Below are 13,718 nucleotides of genomic sequence, written 5' to 3' on the forward strand. Positions count from 1 at the left end.
TCACCAGGGATTTTGGTGATTACTTCTCATTTAACTCAGTTTATAACTTATAAGCTGTGATAGGTCTGCCCCCTCACGTTGTTCTGATTTGAAGAAGCCCAGTTATTTTACTGTGCTCTCGCATGGAAGCCTTAAAAAAGAAGAAATACTTACATAAAAATACATTGCTTTCTGTGAGTAGGAGAGAAGGGGGTCTTGGTGGGTCAGTAGTGGAGAAATGAGGGGCCCCAGGAGGTCCCCGGGCAAATGCAGAGTTCTCTATTTGTCTTTAGTCACCCAAGAGAGACACGCACGGATGTCGGCTTCTCTGTCCTTAGTTTGTACAAATGAGGGGTGAACAGGGAGGCCCAGCCGGGAAGCGTAGTGTCTCGGATCTAGGTACGTAGATTGGCCTAGTGTTTTTATTCCTCGTCGTTTGCTCCGCTGCTTTTGGAAGAGTGGTTTGAGCTGCACGCAGTTCGCAGGGGTGTCTCCTTTCCCTGGAGCAGTGAGGTTGCTGTAGGCAGAGACTGACAGGGAGGGAGGCAGATGGTCGGCAGCTTCTCGCAGCCTTATTAGTGTTCCAAAACCCGAACGTTTCAGCCCAAATTGCTTAACTTGGGTCTTAATTGGAAAGACAAGGGGCTGTGAGAGACATTTTAAAAAAATAAGTTACCCACAAGCCTGATACCTTGTAGTATTTGTATGTTACTTCCATAACACACAAACATTTTTATATAGTACAAGCATGTTTTATGCGCTCTCCTTTTTATTTGAAGAGCATATGTATTCCTCAGCGTCCTGTCTGTCTTCGTTTCAGGTCCATCGGTTTGCGCTTCCTGTATTACACGGCTGTATCCTTTCACAGTATCACAATCCCGTTGTCTGCCAGTCTTTAGTCCGGTATGAGTATGAGGCAGATGTAGGGACAGTCTCGATCGTATGAGGAGAGTGTTTTAGAATTAATAGAAATTGTTCTTGATAACAAAATCAAACCCATTAATATAAAATCTTAGAATACTTGTTATAAATGACCTCCTCCCTTTTTTTTTTTTTTCCTAAATGAATTCTTGAGACTGAATTATTCTCTCTGTTCAAGAGTTCTGGGGCTGGTGGTTTAAAGAAGGAACATCAGGCTGTGTTTTGTCTTTGTTAGACTTTGTACCATTAAACAAAGAGTAGTTTGAACCTGACTAGTGAAATGAAAACTTCCCCTTCCCCTTAAAATAGTTAGATTCAGGAACTAGGGCGAAAAGCAATGTAGAGAGGAGAATTATAATTAAAAATCGTATTTGTCATTTGAAATAACCACAAAAAAATGGGAATAGATGGTACACAAAGAGGAATGCTTAAGGGGGGAAAAGTCTATACAGATGCAGAATAAATAGTCACCGTCTAATTGTAAGTTCATTTTAAAAACTTACCGTAGGCATCACAATGAAAACAGGGAAGCAGAGTGAGCCGGCCGATAAAGGACAGGTAGCCGGTGAGCGCCTGTAACCAGCACTATGCTCTCCGTGCAGAAACCGAGGCAGTCTTTGTATCAAGTACCCCCAAGAAGCTTGTTACAGAAACAGTCTGTGATCTGTTTGTTCATTATGTTAATATGATTTCTTTAAATTATTCTTGTTAAAAGCAAAAAAGTACAGAGGAAACATTTTTCACGGCTGTGGGAGAATAAAAACAAGAAACGATGGGGATAAAAGCTCTGGTTTATTCTGTCTCTCCCTCCCCACCCTGGAATATTTCCAAGTTCTCCTAAGACTAAAATAAGCAGTGAATTTAGGTAGTGCTTTACGGGGTTTGGGCCAGCTGTGTGTGCTTGAGTGTGTGTGTCTGTTCCCAAAATGAGATTGTGAACGAACAGTAATAGCAATGATAGCAGATGAGAACACTTTTTTTAGGCGGTTTTAGAAACAGCTTATCCATTCATTTAGCTTTAAATCTAAAGCTTTAAGTAAGCCTCCGGTTAACAGAGTTTCAGTGTTTGATGTATGTACAGAGAGGTGAGCAGGAACAGAGGCCTCGAGGCAGGAGCCTGCCCGGGCTTCGTGTGCGGATGGGAGAGGCGGGAGCCACCTCGGGGAAGGGGCCGGTCTGGGTTCTGCAGGGCCTTATAGGCTCTGTACCGTAACTGTGATGAGAAACTTGGGATTCGAGTGGAGGATGGGCATGATGAGACAGGCTCACTCTGACAGCGGTGTGGAGAACACGCCAGAGGCGAGCATGGGACGATGCAAGGACCAATTAGAGGCCATCGCAGCAGTTCAGGTGCGAGAGGCCAGGATGGCAGCAGTGATGGTGGCGGAAATGGTCAGGTTCCAGATGCGTCTTGAAGGTAGAGCTTACAGAACTTTGTGAGAAATTGCACATGGGGTATGAAAGAAGGGGGTTTAAGTACGAATCTAAGGTTTTTGGGCAGAGTAAGCGGAAGGAAGCCATCCATCGACGCACGGATGAGTCTGGAGGTGGGAGTGAGGCCACAGTATCCAGAGTTCCACTGGGACACGCTAAGCTTGAGATTTCTCTAGCTTCCAAGTCGAGATGTCACGAAAAAGATGGAGTAATGGGGCGGGAGTTTACAAGGGAAGGTCATGTTGCAGACATAAACTTGAGAGTCGTCTGGGCACAGATGGCATTTAGAGCCACGAGGCCGATGAGCTCATCAAAGGAGGGAATGCATCTAGAGACGAGAAAAGGCCTGGAGAAAGAAGGTGGTCTGAAGGGAGTTCTAGATGGTGAACAGAGGCTGGAGCCACAGATTGTAGGCCTCAGTGAGAACAGAGTGGGGGAACCAGCGCGAGTGAACTGAAAGGATGGGAGAAATGCAGGTGAACCAGCAAAAGGCAGGGAGGAAGCGGGGAACCACCCAAGTGAGTGTGGCGTCCCGCCAGCACATGAAGAGCCTGCTTGCAGGCCCCGGGGTAGTCAGCTGACACGCTGCTGGGTGGTGAAATGTGAACATTCGCGAGGGAGGTTATGCATGCGCTCCCCTGACTCTCCTCCCCAAATGGGGCATATGACTGATGAGGTTTCACAGAAGGGGAGAGCACAATCCATGCTGGAGTGATGTCCTGGAGTGTGTGACAGGTGGAGTCTAGTGCCCAGGTCCTCCGCCGCCGGGAAGGGAAGCAGACACCCGGATGTGCGGACGCCAGTTGATAGCTGTGGCAGAGCACACGGGGATGGCTTTTACGTCCACAGAGGACCAGGAAACCATGTCAGCTGGGTGAGTGGGATGAGGGAGGAGTGTTGGAGGCTGAGAAGCGCGGTACAGGCATCCAAGTGGGAGCACGTGGTCCTGGGCGTAACTCATTGATAGACCGGAAGTACATCGGTTCACATGATAAAAGTGACAGTGATGGGCTGCTGTATGATTTTTATTTTCTTCTTGTTCCTTCCATGCTTTCTGGATTTTTTAAAGTGTGTATGTATTTCTCTTGTAATCCGAGGAAATGATTCATAAAGCAGTCACTCGTCTTCTGTGCTATACGTAGTTCTCTAAGGGCAGGCTCATATCTTACTCATCTTTGTGCCCTCGCCCAAAATAGGTAATGGGCGAATGAATAAATACTGTTTTGGATTCTTTCTCTAGTGCTGTGGGTTTTAGAGAAAAGTGAATTGGGAGTTCAGGATGAGTCATTGTTAAGTGTGATGATCCCAGGTCAAAGAGAAGGATGAATCATTAGAAATTCACATTGCTAGTGTCCCTCAGTACCATCATTTTGAAAATGATTTGGCATTCTCTTGTGAATTTACCAGAACTTCCCCTGTGCATGCCCAATATGTTTATACCAGCGGGTGTTTGCAAGAGTGTTCATAGCACCACCGTTGGATGGAACCGACACCACGAGGTCCATCAGAGAAGAGTCAGGGCTCTCATGGTGTGGTCCTCACAGGTGGCACACAGCCCTGAGAAGGAGTGGCCTACTGGCTCGTGCAGGCCAAGCGTGCATCTTAGGAACTTACTGGTGGAAATAAACAAGGGCTGATGTTTGTCAAGAATGTGGTGCTGTTTATAAAACTCAAACATAAGCAGGCCACATGTTTTTAAGTCGTGGTTGCCTGTGGTGAAATTAAAAAGGCAGGAGTGTGGTTTCCTGAGAATAGTTGTTGCTTCTGGACAAGAAGACACTTGGACGGGACAGGGAAGTGACATAATTAGATTCAGGGTTTTGATACTGTACTAAAGTTGGATGAGAGGTTCAGAGATACTTAATTTATCGTGCTGTTATGCTCTATACTGGATGATTCAAGTTGTGTTAAGAAAAATATGTTATATATAAAAGATAAGCATAGGACAAACCCAAACAAATGAGGAAGGAAGAAAGATAAGGCCGTCGAGACAGTGAAAGAAACCTTTCTGTTACAATATCAAGCAGCCAAGATGAAAAGTCAAAGTAATTCTTAGGAGGTTGGCATTTCCTAATAAAATCAGATGATGAGTATACTCCTTGACCCAACAGTCCTCGCTGCTTAGAGCCACTTCCCCAAAATGTTTGTTTGTGGCACTTTTCTGCTAGCAAAAACTGGAAACAAGCTGGACAGTCGGCTGGACAGACCAGTGTAGCCAGTATCCGTGCGGTGGAATAGAATCCAGCCCCAGCAGCGAGGGAACCCCAGGCACATACTGCTGAACAAAGAGAGCAAGCCAAAAGACAGACACAGTATATTTCCTTGTAGGTGAAAAAGGTACACTCTTCAGTCTAACCAACAGATTGCTCAGTGGCAGAACTAGAAAAGACCAGCAAGGGAGTGGTGAACTGCGTGGCTAGCGGTCTGCACGTGGAGGGCAGCAGGGAAGCTAGATGTGGGGGGACGACCGCTCTGGGTGCTTCAAAGTGCTGGGGGTGCGCGTGGGGGTGATGTGTGAGCAGATTTATGATTTTTGTTAGGATTAGACAATATTTAACTGAAATTGGCCATTTTAACCAATTGGCCATTTTAACCAATTCTGAGTATACTGTTTAGTAAACGGCATCGCCTTTGTAATGTACAAAGAGCATGAAGCCATCTCTCTCTCCCCAGTCGGAAATTCTGGATCTTAATGGATAAGCAGTAGCTCCCAGACATGGGTCTTTTTGTAAATATTTAGATACATTGTGTATTCTTTTCTATTTGTTATGTTTCCTAATAACATTGTTTTAATGTAACAGATTCGCCATCTCCAGAGGCTTCTGCAACCCTTCATCCTGGCGATGAGGTGGAGAGGCCCGCGCCCTGGGGTTCCCAGGGACAGAGCTCTTTGCGTTGCTGAGTGGTAGTGAGCAGGCGGAGAGTGCATACCGTTACCAGTCGTTAGGGAGATAGTTTTAGATTAAGAAAAGTTTTGGGGGGAGATACTTTTTTTTTTCATATTCAAGTTTCACTTTTCCTGTTTCAAGGAAAAAGTAGAGTCAGAATTTGTTTCTGGATAACCCTTAGTTTGATCTGTAAATCTTCATATGCTTACCAACTGTTACCGCGGATTTGTAGTTGTCATTATACGTATGTTTTGTTTTTTTATTTTTTTTATTATTTTTTTTATTTTTTTTTTAAAAGATTTTATTTATTTATTTGACAGAGATAGAGACAGCCAGCGAGAGAGGGAACACAGCAGGGGAGTGGGAGAGGAAGAAGGAGGCTCCCAGTGGAGGAGCCTGATGTGGGGCTCGATCCCATAACGCCGGGATCACGCCCTGAGCCGAAGGCAGACGCTTAACCGCTGTGCCACCCAGGCGCCCCTGTTTTTGTTTTTTTAAATTGCAGTAGCCTAGTACCCCCCCTTTTCCATTTCTTATTTGAAGGCAAAACTACATTACATTTTTCTTTTTCATTCTAAGCAGGGTTTTTTGATGATATAGGTAATATTTTACTTCTAGAAAGTGGTTAAGGATAGCAGGGAAAGGAAATCATATTTTAAAAATAGAAACAACATAATGAATCACTTAAACATACTGTCTGTATGTCATTATAGGATTACTGACCTGACCAAACTTCACAGTTGAATATTACAGTACTAAAAGCTTGTGAACATTCATGAAGAACCCAAAGAGATTGTATATTTTTGGTTCATTTTTCTCTTAAAGATGGAGTCATTCTTGCTAGGGTAAATAGGTTCAAATGTAATCTGAAAATCATACCTAGGATTTCTATAAATGTTATATTTTTCTTAACATAGCTAAGTTATTACTATGCACTCGTGTTCTATTAATGGAAAATACTTCGATTGGATTCTCATCTCGAGGAGGAGTTGTTTCAGAGCCGGTGTGCGCTATTATGTAAGAGGTAAGATTAATTTTGTCAGCGTGATTCAGTACTGGGTTTTATCTATCACTAATGTTTTGTCATATGGTGACGTGAATGTAACCTTTTGTATTGTATTTGTTCTCTTTATCATTTGATAGCCTCACTAAATATTTATCTCCTGCTTCACTGTAATAATTAGGTAGGTTTCCTGTGCTTACTGCAGCTACTGTAGTCATGTGGCAGATGGTAATGAGACCCTGTAGGCTGCTTGCTGCCTTCAGAGGGATTGTTCGTGTTGTTTGCTGGATGTCTGAAAACCATCCGAGCTCAGTGTGTCTTCAGTAGCCTGAACTCATATCAGAAAGTCTTGTCTTTCATTGCTTTTGGTTTCTTTGCTTGCAGAAAGCTAGACATTTGACTTTATGCCTTCAACTTTAAGGATTTACATTTGGAGCATTTATTCCTTAGGATTTGTACTAGCAACATGCTAATTTACTTAAACCAAGCTTTTAAAATCTGCATTAAAAATTGCTTGTATTATGAAAAGGAGTTTCTCTAACTTTTCCTATTTTCTTTTTTTCTTTTCTTTTTTCTTTTCTTTTCTTTCCTCTTTCTTTCCCTCCCTCCCTTTCTTTTCTCCTTTCCTTCTTTTTTGTAAGCTGGAAGGGCGTAGCAGAATAAAATCCTACGGGCCATTAGATAAATTGTAGAACTTTTAGGCCACGAAGTTGTAAAGGTTATTCCCTTATTACAGGTGATATAGCAGAAGAAAGGCATTTAGTGAGTGACCTAGCCAAGATCACAGAATCAGAATTGGAATTAGCGACTCCTTCATAACTAGGTTTTCTTGGATGGAGACATATTTTTAATTAAAATTTTTTAATAGGTAATGCATTCACATGGTTCGGGTATCAATAAATATAAACAGATGTGCAATAAAAAAATATTTCTTAGCTTTGGGCCCATCATCTGCATGTTACTCAGTTGTTAGCTTCTGATCCTTCCAGATCATTTCTTTATGCTGTTACAGTTGTTTGTTCTCCTCCCCCTTTTGTGACAGTGGTTGTGTCCTGAGCATATTTTCTTGCAGCTTGGTTTTTTCTGTTTTTTAAATTTCATATATCTTAGAAATCATTTCATAAAGGTCTGCCTCCCCACCTGGCCCCCACCCCCCTTCTCTCCTTCCCTCCCTCCCTGCACCCCCGCCCGTGCACACCAGTCTCACTTTAACTTCTAAAAATATTCCTTAATGAGAATTACGGAAAGAACCCAAGTATAGAATGCTTCTGACAAGTAATTTTAGAAGGTTTTGAGAAAGCACTTCGTTGCTGATTTGACTCAGTAATTTTGTCCCTGTCAGTACTAACAAAACCCCCTGCTTCACCTCCAAATGTCATGTTTGAGAAATAGATCAGCTAGAAAGGATGTTAAGAAATATTTGAGGTGGTTAAAAAATCTGTTGATTTCTTAATGATAATTTGGTAATTTGAGTCAGGGACTAGCTTGAAAGTTGCCTCTGCAAGCTTTTCGTAGTAAAAGTAGATTATGTGAACAGGATTGTAGAGGATTCTTCAAATAATTGAAAGAACTAACCAACATGAAGACTAAACGCTTTAGAGTAGTGCTTTTCAAATTGGGCTTTGTGGGTGTGTTCATAGAGTTACAAGAATTCTCGGATCATACAGTTTTTATGCTTTTATTTTGATATTTGGAATCATTATAAACATCTGTTGGACCGTTTGCCTTATTACAACAAAATACTGTTCACATGATGATGCACATTTTTGTTTACTATTGTGTTTAATGGTTTTAACTTTCAAAATAGTATTTTCCAAACTGGGCATCAATGGGCATACTCCTTGAGAATTTGATTTTTCTTGAAAATATTTTTCAAGTTTGAGAAGCACTGTTTTAGAGGAATCGTGTATGTATAAACAATTGATATATTAAACAGCAACCAACTTCATCTGTTTATTAATAACAGGTCCTTAATACCCCACCTTCAGCCTGTTGGAATGAGTGAGCTTCTCTTAGCTCTCGGATGGTGTACCATGCGTTTGTCTGAAATTTATTTTTACAAGTACTTTTCCACTAATTTGAACTGACTTAATTCTTTCCAAGTTAAACTGAATTAGTGAGTTTCTGCTGTGTTTCTCATGTAATAAATCTAGTTAACTTTGACTTTTTTTCGATTTAGGAATTGATTCTGAAGGCCATGCCGCTAACTTTGTAGAAACAGAACAAATCGTGCACTACAACGGGAGCAGGGCCTCATTTGTGCAGGCAAGTGGACGTGTCTGTGAGGTGGCCGGCCAGCTCGCCTCCTCTGCTTCCATCATAAGTTTCTGCCCCGTTGTTGAAATTTCCCTCCGCTCCCCTGTTTTTTAAAGGAATACCGTTGTCTACGATGTGGGAAAAGTTCCCTCAGAGCAAAGCTACTGCATGAACCTGGCACTCACCTGCCCACATTTCCTGCCCTTGAATTAATTAAGTCCCTAAGGAGAGGGGAGGCGAGGAGGTCCAAGGGTTACAGAGGTGGAACCACTGCTCCGCTTCACCCTCTCGACTTCTTCAAGGCAGTGATGATGGGACAGAAGCCAGCTTGTGAAGGCTTTACCCCGCCTTGCACTTCTCTGGGGGACAATCTGTCTCTTGTTGCCTCCTTGTTGTGGGTCACTCGCTGCTCAGAGCCGTGGTGACTCAACATATTTATAAGTTCATAACCATACACATTTGAGAACGAATAAAGCAGTCTTCTGGTTTCATCATCATGTCGGATTATATAACAGACATAACTTATTAATGGCTTGTAGATAAATTGGTTTATTTTGGAGTTTAGGGGAAACACAGCATGTTTACTACTTGTAAACATGTATATAAAATCAGGAGAAGAAGTCCTTTCCAAATGTATCCCCACAGAATAGGAGCTTTAGGAGTGGGCGCACTCAGACTCCTTTCATAGTTGGTAGGTTGTATTTATGTTTTTTCCTTTGTAGTCAGTGACACACACACACACGACAGTAAATAAGCTGAGAAAAACAAATTCATGTGTATGTTTCTTTTCATATTTCTCTCTTTTCTTTCAGACTCGAGGATCAATACCTGTTTTCTGGTCTCAAAGACCAAACCTCAAGTACAAACCACGACCACTAATCAACAAAGTAGCAAATCATGTGAGTATCTTCTGTGCTTTTCTCATTGACTAAAAATAGCAGCTTAGTGGCCTTCGAGTTTGCATGTGGAGCACGTCGTTATTCCTCACGAGTCAGAACCCAGCATCTCTGCAGCCGTTCTCTTTGGTTCTGGCACCCAGTGCACCTCTGGCCCAGAGGCTGTAGAGCTGGCATGTTGGAAATGTGGAAGACGTGCGGATGATGGGACAGCGTGGCAAATTCAGATTTTAGAGATCGTGGAAGATTTGCAGCTTCGTGCTGTTCTGGAGTCTTCGGTGTGTTCTGTTTGAGGTCGTGCTCAGAGTTAAAGTCTGGTACTGCTGCTCAGAATAGAATGGCTTGTAATTGCTGCTTACTGCAGGGTATTTAGAACATCCGAAGATCTGGTCCCAGTCCTAGTGTCATTCTCTTGAATATACAAACAGGACACTTAAGGGGATACTTTAAAAAGTTCTGTGAATATAGTGTAATTTGGTAAAGTGTATAACTCTTTTCTCTTTCTAGATGGATGGTTTCCAAAGGCATTTTGATTCACAAGTAATTATTTATGGAAAACAAGTAATAATCAATCTGGTATGTTTCTTACATGTTTCTTGGGGGGAACAAAACAAAAAGCTTAACATTTGGAAAAATACAACATTTACCGTTGTAACTGTTTTGCAGTGTGCAGTTCAGTGGCATTAATGTACTTTACAGTGTCAGGCGACTGTCACCCTTGACCATTTCTGGAACTTTTCATCATACCAAACAGAAACTCGGTGTCCACTAAACGTAACTTCCTCTTATCCTTCTCCCCTCAGCCCCTGGTAACCATGCTACTTTCTATCTATATAAATGTTACTATTCTAGGTTCCCCACATGAGGGGATCGTATATTACTGATTCTCTTGGGTCTTGCTTATTTCACCAAACTTAATGTTTTTAAGGCCCGTCCACAGTACAGCATGTATCAAAATTTCATTCATTTTGAAGACTGAATGACATCACATTGTACGTACCAGATTTTATTTATCCGTTTATCTGTCGATGGACCTGGGGTTGTCTACATTTTAGTTATTGTGAATAATGCTGCTCTGAACACTGCTGTGCAGGTATCCATTTGAGTCCCTGCTTTCAGTTCTCTTAGGGCTATACCTAGAAGTTGACTTGCTGGATCATATGGTGATTCTAGGTTTAACTTTTTAGAAGGAACCACTACTGTTGTTCACAGTGGCTACATTTTACGTTCCTGCTGCAGTGCGCCAGGGCTCCACTTTCTCCACATCCTTGTCAGCACTTGTTATTTTCAGGATTCGTTTTGTTTTTTGATTATAGCCGTCTTTCTGGGCACGGAGTGGTGTGTCATCGTACTTTTGATTTGCATCTTTCTAGTGACTGGTCATGTCAAGCATCTTTTCTTGTGCTTGTTGGGCATCTGTATATCTTCTTTGGAGAAAGGTCTACTCAAGTATTTTGCTCCTCTTAAATCAAGCAGTGGTTGTTTTTGTTGTTGAGTTATGGTAGTTCTTTTTATATTCTGGAACTTATCCCTTACTAGATGTGCTTTGCAGATATTTTCTCCCATTCTTTGTGTTGTTTTTGATAACTGCTAGCTGTGAGGTCTATTCAGATTCTTTCTTTTCTCGTGATTAATGTTTCGGTAGATTGTTTCTAGAAATGTGTCCATTTCATCTAGGTTGTCTGGTTCATTGACATACAAATGTTCATTGAATTCTCTTATAATCCTTTTTATTTCTTCAGAATTAGTAGTAATATCCCATCTGTCGTTCCTGATTTTAGTAAGTCGAGTCTTCTCTTTTTCTCTTGGTCATTATAGCTAACAGTTTGTTGATTTTGTTGATCTTTCAAAGAACAAAGTTTTGGTTCCATTAATTTTTCTCTATTTTTAAGATTTTATTTCTTTATTTACTTAGAGAGAGAGTGTGTGAGTTCACACAAGTGGGGGAAGGGACAGAGGGAGAGCAGAGAGAGAATCTCAAGCGGACTCCGCTCTGAGTGCAGAGCCCATTGTGGGGCTCACAACCCATGAGATCATGACCTAAGCCGAAATCACTAGTTGGCCGTTCACTTGACTGAGCACCCAGGTGCCCTGGTCTTATTTTTGAATGTGTATGTTTATAGCTGTAAATTTCCCTTTGGCTTTATTTTATAAATTTTGGTATATTATATTATATTTTTGTTTTCATTGGTCTCTATTTGTTTTCTAGTTTCTCTTGTGATTTCTTCCTTAACACAGTGTTTAAGAGTGTTCTGTTTAGGGGCACCTGGGTGGCTCAGTCAGTTAAGTGTCTGTCTTCAGCTCAGATCATGATCCCAGGGTCCTGGGATTGAGCCCCGCATTGGGCTCCCTGCTCAGTGGGAGTCTGCTTCTCCCTCTCCCTTTGCCCCTCCTACCCCCACTTGTGCACTCTCTCTCTCAAAAAAATAAATAAAATCTTTAGGGGAAAAAAAAAGTGTGCTGTTCAATTTCCTCATATTTATGAAATCTCTAGTAATATTTTCCTAGTTACTGAGGGTTAGCTTCATTCCACTGTGATTAGAAAAGATACTTTGTATGACATTTATTTATTTTTCAACTTTTAAAATTTTTTTGAAGATTTTATTTATTTATTTATTTTGACAGAGAGAGAGAGAGAGAGAGCATGCGCACAAGCAGGGGGAGGGGCAGAGGGAGAGGAAGAAGCAGGCTTCCCACTGAGCAGGGAGCCCAACGCGGGGCTCAATCCCAGGACCCTGGGATCATGACCCAAGCCACAGCAGACACTTAACCAGCTGAGCCACCCAGGCGCCCTGTGACAGTTATTTTAAATATTATTAAGACTTCTTTTGTGGCCTAACAATTACTCTGTCTTGGAGACTGCACACTTGAGAAAAATGTATATTCTGCTGTTGTTGGGTGGAGTGTTTTTTCTATGTCTGTTGGGCCTGATTGGTTTGTGGCGTTAGATTCCCTGTTCCTATTGATCTGTCTAGTTGTTCTCTCCATGACTGGAAGGGAGCCGTTGATGTCTCCAACTACTGTAGAAATGCTTATTTCTCCCTTCAGTTCTTTCAGTGTCGTTTCATACATTTTTGGGCTCTGATGTTGGGGGCATATATATCTTAACTGTTTTTACCTTATTGGTGAGTTGACTCTTTTACCACTACATAATGTTCTTTGTCTTTACAACAGCTTTTGACTTAAAGTCTATTTTGTTTGGGGGCGCCTGGGTGGCACAGCGGTTAAGCGTCTGCCTTCGGCTCAGGGCGTGATCCCGGCGTTATGGGATCGAGCCCCACATCAGCCTCCTCTGCTATGAGCCTGCTTCTTCCTCTCCCACTCCTCCTGCCTGTGTTCCCTCTCTCTCTCTGTCAAATAAATAAATAAAATCTTTAAAAAAAAAAAAAAGTCTGTTTTGTTTGGTATTGTTAGATTGATAGCCTTGCCCTGTTTGATTACTAACTGTTTGCATGGAATATCTTTCCATCCTTTCACTTCCAGCTTACTTGTGTCTTTGGATCTAAAGTGAATGTTTGTACAGCGTATGGTTGGATCATGTTTTTTAATTCATTCTGCCAATCTGTGCCTTTTGATTGGAGAGTTAATCTGTTTATGTTTAAAGTAATTACATGTTTATAGAGACTTATTTCTGCCATTTTGCTATTTGTTTTCTGTACGTCTTAGTTTTTTAACCCTTGTCTTCCTCTATTACTGTCTTCTTTTGTGTTGAATTTTTTTGTAGTTACACGTTTCGATTACCTTCTCATTTTCTTTTGTTTATATTCTACAGATATATTCTTTTTGGTTACCCTGAGGATTACGTATAATGTTTTAAAGTTGTAATATGTGATTTGAATCGATACCAACCTAACTTCAGTTTGCGAACAAAAGCTTGATTCCTATAAAGCTTTGTCCCTCCTCTTTTTATTAATATCACAGATTACATCTTTATACATTTTGTTCCCAGTAACATAGGTGTATAATTTCTTACATGTGTTTTGACTTCTGAGTCTTGTAGAATATATATATTTTTAAAAAATGGAGGTATAGACCAAGATTACAGTAATGTTGCCTTTTATATTACCTTTATGGGAAATCTGAATACCTTCATGTGGCTTCAGGCCGCTTTATAGCATTCTTTCATTTCAACCTGAAGGATCCCTGTTAGCTTTTCTTGTAGGGTAGGCCCAGTGATAATGAACTCTCTCAGCTTTCATTTATCCAAGAATGTCTTAATGTCTCTCTAATTTTTGAAGGACAGTTTTGCCAGATACAGAATTTTTGGTTTAGGGTTCTTTTCTTTCAGTACTTTAAATATATCAGTCCACTGCCTTCTAGCTTCCAAGTTTTCTGAAAAGA

General features: G+C 41.4%; 1 protein-coding gene across 3 annotated transcripts in view; it reads left to right on the forward strand.

The window, feature by feature from the left end:
- The window catches only part of SACM1L (SAC1 like phosphatidylinositide phosphatase), a 58,691-nt gene that overhangs the window by 25,566 nt on the left and 19,407 nt on the right, over positions 1 to 13,718 (forward strand). For all 3 annotated transcript variants that reach the window (XM_026500642.4, XM_057311675.1, XM_026500643.3), the window contains 5 exons: positions 800 to 833; positions 6,145 to 6,246; positions 8,405 to 8,490; positions 9,294 to 9,380; positions 9,885 to 9,953. In XM_026500642.4, coding sequence (XP_026356427.1) covers positions 800 to 833; positions 6,145 to 6,246; positions 8,405 to 8,490; positions 9,294 to 9,380; positions 9,885 to 9,953 — 378 coding nt within the window. The remainder of the gene's footprint in view (positions 1 to 799; positions 834 to 6,144; positions 6,247 to 8,404; positions 8,491 to 9,293; positions 9,381 to 9,884; positions 9,954 to 13,718) is intronic.

This window comes from Ursus arctos, unplaced genomic scaffold (genome assembly GCF_023065955.2).
Source record: "Ursus arctos isolate Adak ecotype North America unplaced genomic scaffold, UrsArc2.0 scaffold_14, whole genome shotgun sequence".
Taxonomy (NCBI): Eukaryota; Metazoa; Chordata; class Mammalia; order Carnivora; family Ursidae; genus Ursus; species Ursus arctos.